Genomic DNA, 15,918 nt, shown 5'->3' on the forward strand with positions numbered 1-15,918 from the left:
GAATTCTCACCCAATGGGTAATGAGCATGTGTCTTTACAGTTCCTGTCCTTGGGTGGGATGCTCCTGTGATTATGCTCACTGCTGCTGTTTTTCCCAGCAACAGTGTTAAACGATAGGATGTCACAATCCAACCTTGTTCTCTGCCAGGAACATCCCACTCAACAGGAGAGGCTCAGTTCCCTTTTATCAATACAGAGATACTTGAGCAAGCTGTTTCACAAAGATTAAACTCTGCAAACCAGAAGATTACAAATGAGACAGTTTCACAAGGTTACACATACTCAGTTATGTGGACACATACTATTTAAAATGTTCCATTACACACACCATAACAAACCTTCATAAGCGTTTCTAAACTTTATTAGGGTAATATCAAAAGAAAGTCAAGGAAAGTACGAGCAGAAGAGTGACTGTAAATCAGGGGGAAACCCACTACCCACCCCTGTGCCCAAAACCCCCCACAACCCTCATGTATTTTGGACCACCCTCCCCCCATTTTTTTTTATGACACAACACAAAAGGCACTCTATTGGTGGAATGCCCCATTACACTGAAACTATTTCCTCTTTCTTAGACATTTGTCAAAGTATGGGGACCCTCGTACATTTCACCATCGCTATTCTACTGACTTTTATCCTTCAAGCAGGTAAAACAATTTTTCAAGACATCTTTATATTGATTGCATTCATTAGACATGTGTACCTATAATCATTTGGGGTGGGGTGAAATGTTGGTTCTGTCACAATCTCTCCTTTCTCCTGAGGTGTGCACTTTTTCACTTCCTTTTATGGATTTGAAAGGAAATGGCTGGTGAAAAACTCCCTTTAGTCTATGCCAACACAAATCCAATGCGTTTTACATTGATATGGAAATAGTGAACGAGTGCACACTTCAGGAGGAAGGAGAGATTATTGGGACGCACCCAGGGATGACAGAGGGAAGAAGTCATATGATCTAATGAAATACTGAAGGTTTAAGTCACTGTTGTGATGTTGTGAATTTTACACCATTCAAGTAATTCATGAAGACTTTCGTTATAGGGTGTTATCAAATTTAGGGCAACAGTTTTTGATGATACTGTCATTTTAAACATTATGAAGCTAAACATGTTTATTTACCAAGCCTGAAATAACACAAACAATTGAGTAATCAAACCATTTTTATTATACTGTGAGATAAATGTGTCAGTTAGGCTACAGGAAAGTCAGTAACAGGAAGCAGCGCCAAACCTTTGAAGCATAGGAACTTCAACTAGATAGACAGTCACAGCACAGACCGCTATGCATAGCGCAACTCATTTACAGATATGTCTGTCACAGTTGAACCACAATGAAAAGTGGCCAGAAAAGACAGCCACTCTGAGCACCCAACTTATAGCTACAGCAGGGCCCATAATTATTGGATCCTTGATAAAAATGAGCCAAAAGGACTCTATACAATAAATAACAAATACCTCAGCTATATTGTATGCTGAATTTTTTTTGGAAATGTATATCATTCTATACTAATACAACTGCTCAGAGAAAGAGATTTTGTTTAACAATAATAATAAAAAAGATAGGGTCAGAATTATTGGCACCCCTGTTTTCAATAGTCCAGCACCCTCCCCTTGTGAGGATAATGATACTGAGCCTTTTTCTAAAATGTTGTATGAGATTGTAGAACACATTGGGAGGGATCTCAGACCAATCCTCCATACATAAACACATATTTTTTTTTTTTAAATTACGCCAAACCCACCACTGGTGTGTGTGGCCAAAGACCTCTATTTTCATGTCTTCTGACCAAAGCACCGCCTGGAGTTTGAGAAACGTCATTGGCACTTGGATTGGAACTGGTGCTATGGTCAGATGACATGGAAATAGAGCTCTTTGGCCACACACACCAGTGGTGGGTTTGGTGTGGAAAAACAGAAGTATATGCAGAAATGTACCTCATGCCTACGGTAAAATACTGTATGGTGGTGGATCTTTGATGTTATGGGGCTAGTTTGCTTCCACTGGTCAAGTGGCCCTCATTTTAGTAGGCTATATTTTGCCGTAATGATCTCATCACACCATGCAACAAGGGATGTACAGCTGACAGCGACCATAGCCTTGCAAGCCAGGGCCAAATTGCCTTCTTCGAGTGAGCAAAAGAATGTGATGGAATTTTTTGAAAATTGAAAAGTATTCTTATGTTTGCATCAAATACCCTACTCCTTGAAAGTCGTGATTATGCTGTATATAGCATAGGCTACATGATTAATGATGATCACTGATAATCAACAGCTACATTGTTGCTCTTTGGATTACCCCATGTCATGGGATAGGCTGTGTGAACGTTTATAAAGACAAAGGCAAAACACATGGAATTGTTTGATTTAGATGGATGACAGAATGGTCGGCAGATATTTTCTTATCTAAAAAGGTGGGTGAACGTTTGCAAAATTTCTCGAGCGCATAAAATATATAGGCTGTGTGTTGTGTCGCACACGGGTTGTGTCGCGCCTCGTAAAAAACCTTATATCCTATTGCGCAATATGTTCCAAAATTCTAACAAAATACACCAGCGACACCATTTAGGAGGTGAAGGTTGTGAGCAGTGTTTCGGATCGGTTTGACAATTATCTTCTAATGTATTACAATGCCATCTTTAGCCCACAGCATTTTCTGCAGATCATCCGTTCAACCACACCGTGTCTCACAAAGCCACGTCGGTTGGAACCAAATATCTCCAATTTGGACTCCAGACCAAAGGACAAATTTCCACCGGTCTAATGTCCATTGCTCGTGTTTCTTGGCCCAAGCAGGTCTCTTCTTGTTAATGGTGTCCTTTTAGTAGTGGTATCTTTGCAGCAATTGGACCGTGAAGTCCTGATTCACACAGTCTAATGTTGTGCTTTATGGGAAAACCAAAGGGTTTGTACAGTGAGGGAAAAAAGTATTTGATCCCCTGCTGATTTTGTACGTTTGCCCACTGACAAAGAAATTATCAGTCTATAATTTTAATGGTAGGTTTATTTGAACAGTGAGAGACAGAATAACAACAACAAAATACAGAAAAACGCATGTCAAAAATGTTATACATTTATTTGCATTTTAATGAAGGAAATAAGTATTTGACCCCTCTGCAAAACATGACTTAGTACTTGGTGGCAAAACCCTTGTTGGCAATCACAGAGGTCAGACGTTTCTTGTAGTTGGCCACCAGGTTTGCACACATCTCAGGAGAGATTTTGTCCCAGTCCTCTTTGCAGATCTTCTCCAAGTCATTAAGGTTTCGAGGCTGACGTTTGGCAACTCGAACCTTCAGCTCCCTCCACAGATTTTCTATGGGATTAAGGTCTGGAGACTGGCTAGGCCACTCCAGGACCTTCATTTGCTTCTTCTTGAGCCACTCCTTTGTTGCCTTGGCCGTGTGTTTTGGGTCATTGTCATGCTGGAATACCCATCCACAAACCATTTTCAATACCCTGGCTGAGGGAAGGAGGTTCTCACCCAAGATTTGACGGTACATGGCTCCGTCCATCGTCCCTTTGATGCGGTGATGTTGTCCTGTCCCCTTAGCAGAAAAACACCCCCAAAGCATAATGTTTCCACCTCCATGTTTGATGGTGGGGATGGTGTTCTTGGGGTCATAGGCAGCATTCCTCCTCCTCCAAACACGGCGAGTTGAATTGATGCCAATGAGCTCGATTTTGGTCTCATCTGACCACAACACTTTCACCCAGTTCTCCTCTGAATCATTCAGATGTTCATTGGCAAACTTCGGACGGGCATGTGTATGTGCTTTCTTGAGCAGGGGGACCTTGCGGGCGCTGCAGGATTTCAGTCCTTCACGGCGTAGTGTGTTACTAATTGTTTCCTTGGTGACTATGGTCCCAGCTGCCTTGAGATCATTGACAAGATCCTCCTGTGTAGTTCTGGGCTGATTCCTCACCATTCTCATGATCATTGCAACTCCATGAGGTGAGATCTTGCATGGAGCCCCAGGCCGAGGGAGATTGACAGTTATTTTGTGTTTCTTCCATTTGCGAATAATCGCACCAACTGTTGTCATCTTCTCACCAAGCTGCTTGGCGATGGTCTTGTAGCCCATTCCAGCCTTGTGTAGGTCTACAATCTTGTCCCTGACATCCTTGGAGAGCTCTTTGGTCTTGGCCATGGTGGAGAGTTTGGAATCTGATTGATTGATTGCTTCTGTGGACAGGTGTCTTTTATACAGGTAACAAACTGAGATTAGGAGCACTCCCTTTAAGAGTGTGCTCCTAATCTCAGCTCGTTACCTGTATAAAAGACACCTGGGAGCCAGAAATCTTTCTGATTGAGAGGGGGTCAAATACTTATTTCCCTCATTAAAATGCACATAAATTTATAACATTTTTGACATGCGTTTTTCTGGATTTTGTTGTTGTTATTCTGTCTCTCGCTGTTCAAATAAACCTACCATTAAAATTATAGACTGATCATTTCTTTGTCAGTAGGCAAAGTACAAAATCAGCAGGGGATCAAATACGTTTTTCCCTCACTGTATGTCCCTACCCTCTGAACATTTGAAAGTTGGTTTGAGGTGTCTAGGTCATGTGATCAAGGAGCTATTGAATTTTAAGTGCTTTTGTATATACACTACCTGTCCAAAAGTTTTAGAACACCTACTCATTCAAGGGTTTTTCTTTATTTATGGTTTGGGATGAGTCGGACGGCAGAGTGAAGGAAAACCAGGTGGGAACACAGGTGAAGTGCCAAGAGTGTGCAAAGCTGTCATCAAGGCAAAGGTGGCTATTTGAATAATCTCAAGTATATTTTGATTTGTTTAACACTTTTTTTGGTTACTACATGATTCCATATGTGTGATTTCATAGTTTTGAGGTCTTCACTATTATTCTACAATGTAAAAAATAGTCAAAATAGAGAAAAACCCTTTGAATGAGTAGGTGTGTCCAATCTTTTGACTGGTTCTGTATATAAAAAGTGGAATTATTTTTATATAACTACAGTTGAAGTCGGAAGTACACCTTAATACATCTTAGCCAAATATATTTAAACTCAGTTTTTCACAATTCCTGACATTTAATCCTAGTAAAAATTCCCTGTTTTAGGTCAGTTAGGATCACCACTTTATTTTAAGAATGTGAAATGTCAGAATAATAGTAGAGAGAATTATTGATTTATTTAAGCTTGGTGTTCTTCGCTTGCAAGCATCCCCCTTATTCCTCCAAACATAACGATGGTCATTATGGCCAAACAGTTCTATTTTTGTTTCATCAGACCAGAGGACATTTCTCCAAAAAGTACGATCTTTGTCCCCATGTGTAGTTGCAAACCGTAGCCTGGCTTTTTTATGGCGATTTTGGAGCAGTGGCTTCTTCCTTGCTGAGCGGCCATTCAGGTTATGTCGATATAGGACTCGTTTTACTGTGGATATAGATACTTTTGTACCTGTTCCTCCAGCATCTTCATAAGGTCCTTTGCTGTTGTTCTGGGATTGATTTGCACTTTTCGCACCAAAGTACGTTCATCTCTAGGAGACAGAACGCGTCCTAAGCGGTATGACGGCTGCATGGTCCCATGGTGTTTATACTTGTGTACTATTGTTTGTACAGATGAACATGGTACCTTCAGGCATTTGGAAATTGCTCCCAAGGATGAACCAGAGTTGTGGAGGTCTACACTTTTTCTGAGGTCTTGGCTGATTTCTTTTGATTTTCCCTTGATGTCAAGCAAAGAGGTACTGAGTTTGAAGGTAGGCCTTGAACTACATCCACAGGTACACCTCCAATTGACTCAAATTATGTCAATTAGCCTATCAGAAGCTTCTAAAGCCATGACATACTTTTCTGGAATTTTCCAAGCTGTTTAAAAAGGCACAGTCAACTTAATGTATGTAAACTTCTGACCCACTGGAATTGTGTACAGTGAATTATAAGTTAAATAATCTGTCTGTAAACAATTGTTGGAAAAATTACTTGTGTCATGCACAAAGTAGATGTCCTAACCGACTTGCCAAAACTATAGTTTGTTAACAAGATATTTGTGGAGTGATTGAAAAACAAGTTTTAATGACTCCAACCTAAGTGTATGTAAACTTCCGACTTAAACTGTATGTAAGGAATAAACTAGGTTGAAATGAAGTTGCTAAGTCATGTGGTTGATGAGCTATTTAAAATCTAAAGTTTCAAATACTTATGAGGGGCGTTTTGTCAAAATAACATCTAAAAGAGTTGATTTTTCAGGGTGTTTAAAGTTGGGGCAGGTTGGTTCAGTTATCAGCAAATTTAGCTTTATCTCAATGCAGATATCTTTCAGCCTATCAGAAGCTGGCATCAACCAATGCTATTTAAGATCACCCAAAATGTATTTTTCAGATTTAGTACAGTTAGCTGATTTTCTGACTTGCTATCTAAGAGCACAGTTTGAGGCAGAGGGAGGGCAATACATTCCCACTAGACTAAGTTAGACATTATTAGTTCCACGTTTAGGACAAGACATTCAAATTGCTTAGGGACAGAGGTAGTGAGAGATACAGAAACATTTAAGTTATCCTTTGTAAATATGGCGACACCTCCACCAGATCTAAAAATGTTATAACCAGCCAGAGACACATCAGTATCCGGCACAGAATGATTTAACAAAGTTTCAGATATTACCAGAATGTCCATGTTGGATTAAGAGGCCTGAGTTATAATGAAGTCAATTTTCGAGATCAAACTTCTGGCATTTACATTTACATGAATCAGTCCAATGCCACAGCTGCAGGATTTCAGATCAGACGGAGACTCTAATACAAGCATACTATGCTCAGTTGGTAACCACAGGTGTAACTTGAATTGGTATAGATACAATATGGTCTAGATCTGTACCGTTGGGCCTATGCCTTGAGCGAGGATGTGGGTTAAAACAGAGAGTCAATACTGGTTACCTGCAGTTTGATGATAAAGCTGATAATTTATGGTTGAGATTACCTGAGCGGGACTTGGGGTTTTGATAAATCAATGTCTCAGCGCAGCCTTGAAATGCAAGGACAGGGTTCAGGCACCAAGATGAATTGGATGGACCCCATCCTCTCTGAAGAGCATCTTCTGTTTTCCAAAAGGTGTCAAAGTTATCCACAAAAGTAACTCCAACAGAGCTACAGTACACTCGTAGCCAGTCGTATAGTGCCAGGAACCTACTGAATCTTTCGCTGCACCTACTCAGTGATGGCACTGGGTCTGAAATAATTGAACGCTTGTTGGAGTCTTTCAGAGTTCCAATCAGTTCTTTAAAATCCCATTTCAGCCATTCCAAGCCAGCGAACCTAATGTCATTAGATCCCACATGGACTACGACAGCAACAGCCCCCGTGTTCTGGCGTAGAACGGTAGGAAGCAGCCTAGTGATGTCTTGTACTCACCATAAAGCTGCCGACGATAACGGCTGGTGAGATGGCAGAGGAGGTCCGGCAGTTTTTGTGCCTCGAGCCGACCGCAAAACCCATTGTGGCTGACGGAGCCGGTGCGTCAGACACCCTTGAGGTGCGGTGAGAGGGAGAGTGCAGCGGATCCGAGGCCGAATCCCCCCAGGAACGTGGAGGATCCGTGTCCGAAGCTGTTCGACAACTGGATTTGGGCCAGGCTTCCCAATGCCAAAGAAGCCCCACTCTCCACAGGCCACTTCCCTGCATTTGGCATACGGCGGGTGACGCTCTTCTATGGTTGGGCAGCAGGATTGGTGACAATATAATCCGCTAAATCCAGCAGAAGCGATGGTTCTGCTGAATTTCTCAGGGGAGTGGAGACTTCTTCGGAGAAGGGTCCCCTGGAAGGCATTGGCCATTCAGTCAAGGAATGTTGACATGGCGGTGATACTCTCAACACATCGGAACTGCGTCCAGCCTGTGGTGTAGAAAAGGTAGGCGGGGGTACTTTCCCCAGTACGCTACCGGTCAAAAGTTTTAGAACAACTACTCATTCAAGGGTTTTTCTTCATTTTGACTATTTTCTATATTGTAGAATAATAGTGAAGACATCAAAACTATGAAATAACACATATGGAATCATGAAGTAACCAAAAAAGTCTTAAACAAATCAAAATATATTTTATATTTGAGATTCTTAAAATAGCCACCCTTTGCCTTGATTACAGCTTTGCACACTCTTGGCATTCTCTCAACCAGTGTCATGAGGTAGTCACCTCGAATGCATTTCAGTTAACAGGTGTGCCTTCTTAAAAGTTAATTTGTGGAATTTATTTTCTTCCGAATGCGTTTGATCCAATCAGTTGTGTTGTGACAAGGTAGGGGTGGTATACAGAAGACAGCCCTATTTGGTAAAAGACCAAGTCCATATTATGGCAAGAACAGCTCAAATAAGCAAAGAGAAACGACAGTCCATCATTACTTTAAGACATGAAGGTCAGTCAATTCTGAACATTTCAAGAACTTTGAAAGTTTCTTCAAGTGCAGTCGCAAAAACCATCAAGCGCTATGATGAAACTGGCTCTCATGAGGACCGCCACAGGAATGAAACACCCAGAGTTACCTCTGCTGCAGAGGATAAGTTAATTAGAGTTACCAGCATCGGAAATTGCAGCCCAAATAAATGCTTCACAGCGTTCAAGTAACAGACACATCAACATCAACTGTTCAGAGGAGACTGTGTGAATCAGGCCTTCATGGTCAAATTGCTGCAAAGAAACCACTACTAAAGGACACCAATAAGAACAAGAGACTTGCTTGGGCCAAGAAACACGAGCAATGGACATTAGACCGGTGGATATTTGTCCTTTGGTCTGGAGTCCAAATTGGAGATTTTTGGTTCCAACCGCCGTGTCTTTGTGAGACGCTGTGTGGGTGAAAGCATGATCTCCGCATGTGTAGTTCCCATTGTAAAGCATGGAGGAGGTGGTGTTATGGTGCGGGGGTGCTTTGCTGGTGACACTGTCTGTGATTTATTTAGAATTCAAGGCACACTTAACCAACATGGCTACCATAGCATTCTGCAACGATACGCCATCCCATCTGGTTTGGGCTTAGTGGGACTATCATTTGCTTTTCAACAGGACAATGACCCAACACACCTCCAGGCTGTGTAAGGGCTATTTGACCAATAAGGAGAGTGATGGAGTGCTGCATCAGATGACCTGGCCTCCACAATCCCCCGACCTCAACCAAATTTAGATGTTTTGGGATGAGTCGGACCGCAGAGTGAAGGAAAAGCAGCCAACAAGTGCTCAGCATATGTGGGAACTCCTTCAAGACTGTTGGAAAATAATTCGAGGTGAAGCTGGTTGAGAGAATGGCAAGAGTGTGTAAAGCTGTCATCAATGCAAACGGTGGCTATTTGAAGAATCTCAAATATACTAAATGATTCCATATGTGTTATTTCATAGTTTAGAGGTCTTCACTATTATTCTTCAAATTAGAAAATAGTCAAAATAAAGAAAAACCCTTGAATGAGTAGGTGTTCTAAAACTTTTGACCGGTAGTGTATGTTGTGCAAGTTCTTAATCTGTTTGCTAAGAGTAGCCACTTATTCCCTATAGTCCTCCGCCAGTAATCAATTTTTGCATCGGAACTTCGGTCGGTCCACATCGTCCCGGAAGAGAGCATAGTAAATACAGCTCCTGCAGCGCATGAAACATTCTGTATTTCCTCTGAACGGGGAAGCCTCATTGAGAAGACATAGCAACTCAATCAGTGTCGCAGAGATAGCAATTTACAGGCAGAGTTTTTTAAAAAGAAGAGAAAATAACATGTATTTTTTCCGGACCTGTACAGGCCGTCGGTAAATACAGCCAATACAAAACATTTTTTGAAACTAAATAGGCTCTAGCCTGTTACACTTAACTTTTTGGGTGAGAAAATCATGCATCAAGTGGCAACAAACAGCACAGTGAAGTAGTGAAGGTTTTCCAGTAGACCTAGTCCAGGGCTGCCCAACCCTCTTCCTGGAGATCTACTGTCCTATAGGTTTTCAGTCCAACCCTAATCTGATTCAGCTAGTTAAGGTCTTGTTGAGCAGCTAATAAGTAGAATCAGGTGTGTTAAATTAGGGTTGGACTGAAAACCCACAGGATGGTAGATCTCCAGGAAGAGGGTTGGTCAGCCCTGTCCTATTCCTTCACATATTCCATTCTGATCATCAGTCACCAGGCTGCTGATTTTCAGCACCTGGCTCAAGGTGGAAGGCGTGCTTTCCTGAATGTTGCATCTATCTCCTTGCAGTGTTGCCAACTCCTCAGTAAGGAAAGTAGCTATTGGCTGTCTTAAAAGTCGCTAGAAGTCGTTGAATGACGTCATCAACTAATTTGCGTAATTGGCCATGTGCATGTAATTGTGATGGACACTGTAGTAGAGAGGAATAACGTAGTGGGAGAGACAAAAAGGGAGTAAAAAACACCCTACATTTACATCCTGCCCTGAATGTAAGTCAGGGCGGGATCAGCCAGCAGCGGCTTTCCGCATGCGCGATTCATTTGCAGTCTGGACGCGGAGGGGTGAACATCTCCTGCTCTGACTGCAGCTGGGAGGGACTGCTACACGAGGACTGGGCCGGCTGTGAGTGCGTTGGGACGGGGGTAACAAAGCACCCGCTGCTCGTTGAGAAGAGTAAGAACAATACGCACTTTCACGTCAGTCTCCAAAAGTCTCCAATAACACCAGAAAAAGTAGCTAGATTTGTCGCTAGTCGCTTTTTTGAAAATGTGTCGCTAGAGGGGTCTGAACCCGCTAAATATAGCGACAAAGTCGCTAAGTTGGCAACACTGTCTCCTTGTTTTAACTAATGAATGTTGAAAATCACAATTGAGTGTTTTAACTAAAATCCACATGCTGGCGTGAAAGTCAAAGACCCTACACCACGTGTCAAACTCATTCCACGGAGGACTGAGTGTTTGCAGGTTTTCACTCCTCCCTTGTACTTGATTGATAAATTAAGGTCACTAATTACTGTCAAAGTCGCGTCAATTCAAATCTGGTATCAGGAACAAAAGAGGTCAACACGACTTCTGTTGGTGAACACATTTTTTGGAGAGGAAGTACAAAACCAACGACGCTAGACAGAGAGGAATTTGCTTTAAGCAAAAGGCAGTTTATTAAAACAGAGATAGCTGGTACTGCTCAAGCTACATGCATGGGCCCATTGCATGGACCCAATCAATTGCCTCTTATGGAGACAGTTGAGAAGGATGATTAAAAAGAGTTTACAGCATTACTTTATACAATGTAACATAAAGGAAGGGGTCCTTCTTCTAGTCCCTTGATTGGTTCCCGAGGCGTAGGAGGCGGGTCTGCTCTGTCCAGAGCAGATGCCCCATTGGTGCACGGCAGAGTCCTCTGCCCTTGGCACCCGACCAGTAGAAGGGGAGTTGAGAATGTGTGTGCGTCCACAGTGAGATGTGTGTGTGTGTGTGTGTGTGTGTGTCTCAAGGGAAACTCGTGGGGAGCAGCAAGTGATTGTGGCCTGTGGCGTGGGTGTTGTCCTTGGCCACCTGGTGACAAGATATGGTCCTCTGTCCATTGTTCTTGCATAGGAACAGCATTTATTGAAAACAAGCTCCTGACACAATTTGTCTTGCACAACCTTTTGCACAACCTTTTACTCAGATCAATCTATAACATTTTATATTTACTACGACAAATCCCCTCTTCACGTCTTCTAGACGTGATCCATTAATTATGTTGGCATTAAGCATAGTTGAATCAGTCTTAAAAGAAAAACAATAATGCAGGAAAGAAAACAAAACTAGCATACTAATTATATGGCCAGTTAATTAAACAATGTTAGTCCCCCTCTAGTGCACGATTAAATACATCAAAGCTGTTGTTCAAATTCTATTTCATCTTCATTTTGGTGTCAAATTTTGGTTTTGGCTGCTCAAATCAGCTCTGACTTCTGTCAGTGTTCTAGAAGGAGTGGGGGCTGGTGTGCAATGAGTTAGATGGTGCCAGGGTGCGCCTAATTTACCTCTGACCTGGACTGAATGTGAAGTAACCTCCTTCACTTCGTACGGTCCAGTCCACCTGGGTTCCAGCCACTTTCTCTTGTGGACTTTTACCCTCACCCAGTCTCCCACTTTTACCTTCAGTGGCAGCGTACTTCCTGTCAGCTCCTCTCCTGGACCTTCCGCACCTGAGAAGAGAGTGCTGCAGAAAGCTCCGTCAATTTCATCACATAATCAGTCATTTCTATCTGTTGTACATCAAGGGCGGGCATATGACCTCCCTCCCTTGGCTAGGTTGGCGCTTTCCACGAGTCCCTGGGACCGAGGATGATAAACTGAACCGAATCCGTGCATGATTCCGAATCTTTCCTCCACCTTTTTCAGGTGTTTTTTTTGCTAAAATGTGTGGTTGTCAGATCTTATCTGCCTTGGTATACCGTATCTGGGTATTAATTTAGTTTGTAGCCACTTAATGACTGACCTATCATCCTCTATTTCTGTAGTTTTCTGTAGGAATTGCCTCTACCCATTTTGAAAACCTGTCTACAGTTTCTGTCATGTGAGGGTGCCACCAGATGTGTGAAACCTTTTTGGAGGGTCTTAAACTTCCCCTCATGTGTGGGCCCGTGAGCTTCACTCAACAGTTCTGGGCAGAGTCTAGCTGGTTCAAATAGTCTTCCATCATGGCACCTCCAGAGTTCGTCCTGTCCTCTGCCGCCCCCTCCTGGGCCCAGACTGAGTGTTCATAGGGTCCTGCTGAGCTCTGTAACTGTGCTATATCGCCTTGGTTGAGTTCAGTCTGTGATGTCGGTGGTAGTAGTATTGGATGAGGATCACGCCTTCGGGCACCTGGTGTTCAGACAGGTGGGTTTATGGTTGTTGTGGGGGTCCTCCCTTCCTCTACCTCTCCATTGTGGTGTACCTCTGCCTCTTCCCTCCCTGGGGGTTGATGGTTAGATTTCTGCAGATCCCAACAATCACGCTTGAAATGTCCAGTTCTTCCACAATGGTAGCACAGGTAGTTCCCTCTTCTAGGAGGACCCGGTGGAGTGCCGCTGAGGCCATGGTTGTGGTTGTGGGCCAAAGTCATGGTGCCTTTTAGGCTGTATAGTGAGGTGGGGCCAGGAGTGGTGCTGGTGTCTGGGCGACTGTAGGAGACCCTTTCACACACATTGTGTCAGATTTTTTAGGTTGCACCCTCCTACTCTCCTCTATTTCCCATGTCCCTACTCTCAACTCTCCCTCTGCTCTCTCTGTCATTCGTTGTTCTAGGCATTCATTAAATTTGGGTTTAGTTATGTTTGGCCCTGCCATCTTGCTTTCTCTATCTTTATACACTTATCCCGTCCCTGGTGTTTTATTTTCCAAGGATGTATTATCGGTATCAATACAAACTTATCTCATGTACGACACCCTCGTATATAAAGAGTTAATTTATATAATTTGTAATGCAATCATTATCATAAAAATCAGAATTCCAGTCACATATACCAATGCAGTTATTCCTCCACAGCACACAACACGCTTTAATTGTCTCAGCTCTTGTTAAAGAATATGCACAGATCCAATATCAGTTTCCCCAGTCCCTGGTTCCTGAAAGCCTAGGTCAAATTCACTCAATTCCACAGATTGGTATTCAGTTTCGTAAGTCTCACTATAACTTCCCATCATCCATTACACGTTTAAGATATAACACAGACACGTTAAAATATAAACATAGACACGTTAAAATATAAACACAGCAAAAACAAAACTGCCAATTAGAATACAATACCTTAAAAAATTTAGGTTACCAGAGCGTCCCTAAAACATAGTCTCAGTTCGACTGCACCCTTCACACAACCTTAAAAGGCACCTTCATTATGTGAAGTCACAGAAGCAACTGGATCCCTATCAAAGGATTTTTAGTTTAGACAACTCGATCACTAGGAAAGACTTAATCTCAGCTTAATTGTACCTTTCACACAACCATTTATATGGAACGTTTTAAATGTGAAATCACAGAGATAACTGGCATCCCCGGGAATTTAATACCTCTGGTCAATTTCGGTGATTCTCCCCCACCTAATGATGGGTCAAATCTTATCCACTCATACGTCAAAAACACATCCCCCACACAACCTATCTAAAAATAGGACCTTTTAAATGTGTAAACCCCACACAACCTATCTAAAAATAGGACCTTTTAAATTGTGAAAACTTATACATGTGACTACACACTTCCACACAACCTATCCAAAAAATAGGACCTTTTAAATTGTGAAAACTTATACATGTGACTACACACTTCCACACAACCTATCCAAAAAATAGGACCTTTTAAATTGTGAAAACTTATACATGTGACTACACACTTCCACACAACCTATCCAAAAAATAGGACCTTTTAAATTGTGAAAACTTATACATGTGACTACACACTTCCACACAGCCTATCCAAAAAATAGGACCTTTTAAATTGTGAAAACTTATACATGTGACTACACACTTCCACACAACCTATCCAAAAAATAGGACATTTTAAATTGTGAAAACTTATAACTAAATCACAGTACCAGATATCTCACTTATGCCTTAAATCATTTAGGATGGAAAATTATTTTAATAAGTATTCATACTCACACTCAGTACTTCTGATCAAAATTTGGTATTGGTCTATAATACAATATGCAAGATTTCGTTTTAACAGGCTCTGCATACCTTTTTTTTTGGAGAGCTCTCTGATCAGGTTCCTGAGGTAAGATGAATAGTTGATGTCTCCTGGATTACAGGTCACTCTTCCGTCTGTTTTTAGATCGATGATTTGCCTTTTCCTCTCGCACCAACTCTTTAGATCGAATTAGAAACCATCCTCTGCTACCAATTTGTTGGTGAACACATTTTTGGAGAGGAAGTACAAAACCAACGACGCTAGACAGAGAGGAATTTGCTTTAAGCAAAAGGCAGTTTATTAAAACAGAGATAGCTGGTACTGCTCAAGCTACATGCATGGGCCCAATGCATGGACCCAATCAATTGCCTCTTATGGAGACAGTTGAGAAGGATGATTAAAAAGAGTTTACAGCATTACTTTATACAATGTAACATAAAGGAAGGGGTCCTTCTTCTAGTCCCTTGATTGGTTCCCGAGGCGTAGGAGGCGGGTCTGCTCTGTCCAGAGCAGATGCCCCATTGGTGCACGGCAGAGTCCTCTGCCCTTGGCACCCGACCAGTAGAAGGGGAGTTGAGAATGTGTGTGCGTCCACAGTGAGATGTGTGTGTGTGTGTGTGTGTGTGTGTCTCAAGGGGAAACTCGTGGGGAGCAGCAAGTGATTGTGGCCTGTGGCGTGGGTGTTGTCCTTGGCCACCTGGTGACAAGATATGGTCCTCTGTCCATTGTTCTTGCATAGGAACAGCATTTATTGAAAACAAGCTCCTGACACAATTTGTCTTGCACAACCTTTTGCACAACCTTTTACTCAGATCAATCTATAACATTTTATATTTACTACGACAAATCCCCCTCTTCACGTCTTCTAGACGTGATCCATTAATTATGTTGGCATTAAGCATAGTTGAATCAGTCTTAAAAGAAAAACAATAATGCAGGAAAGAAAACAAACTAGCATACTAATTATATGGCCAGTTAATTAAACAATGTTAGTCCCCCTCTAGTGCACGATTAAATACATCAAAGCTGTTGTTCAAATTCTATTTCATCTTCATTTTGGTGTCAAATTTTGGTTTTGGCTGCTCAAATCAGCTCTGACTTCTGTCAGTGTTCTAGAAGCAGTGGGGGCTGGTGTGCAATGAGTTAGATGGTGCCAGGGTGCGCCTAATTTACCTCTGACCTGGACTGAGTGTGAAGTAACCTCCTTCACTTCGTACGGTCCAGTCCACCTGGGTTCCAGCCACTTTCTCTTGTGGACTTTTACCCTCACCCAGTCTCCCACTTTTACCTTCAGTGGCAGCGTACTTCCTGTCAGCTCCCTCTCCTGGACCTTCCGCACCTGAGAAGAGAGTGCTGCAGAAAGC

The 15,918-nt window shown here is 42.3% G+C and overlaps 1 protein-coding gene across 2 annotated transcripts in view; it reads left to right on the forward strand.

The window, feature by feature from the left end:
- The first annotated feature begins 560 nt into the window (after positions 1-560).
- Positions 561-15,918, forward strand: part of LOC121535434 (SLAM family member 5-like) — a 60,523-nt gene continuing 45,165 nt past the window's right edge. For both annotated transcript variants that reach the window (XM_045205981.1, XM_041842494.2), the window contains exon 1: positions 561-647. In XM_045205981.1, the coding sequence (XP_045061916.1) occupies positions 590-647 (58 nt within the window). In that variant the 5' untranslated portion in view covers positions 561-589. The remainder of the gene's footprint in view (positions 648-15,918) is intronic.

The sequence above is a fragment of the Coregonus clupeaformis genome, chromosome 21 (genome assembly GCF_020615455.1).
Source record: "Coregonus clupeaformis isolate EN_2021a chromosome 21, ASM2061545v1, whole genome shotgun sequence".
In the NCBI taxonomy this organism is placed as follows: Eukaryota; Metazoa; Chordata; class Actinopteri; order Salmoniformes; family Salmonidae; genus Coregonus; species Coregonus clupeaformis.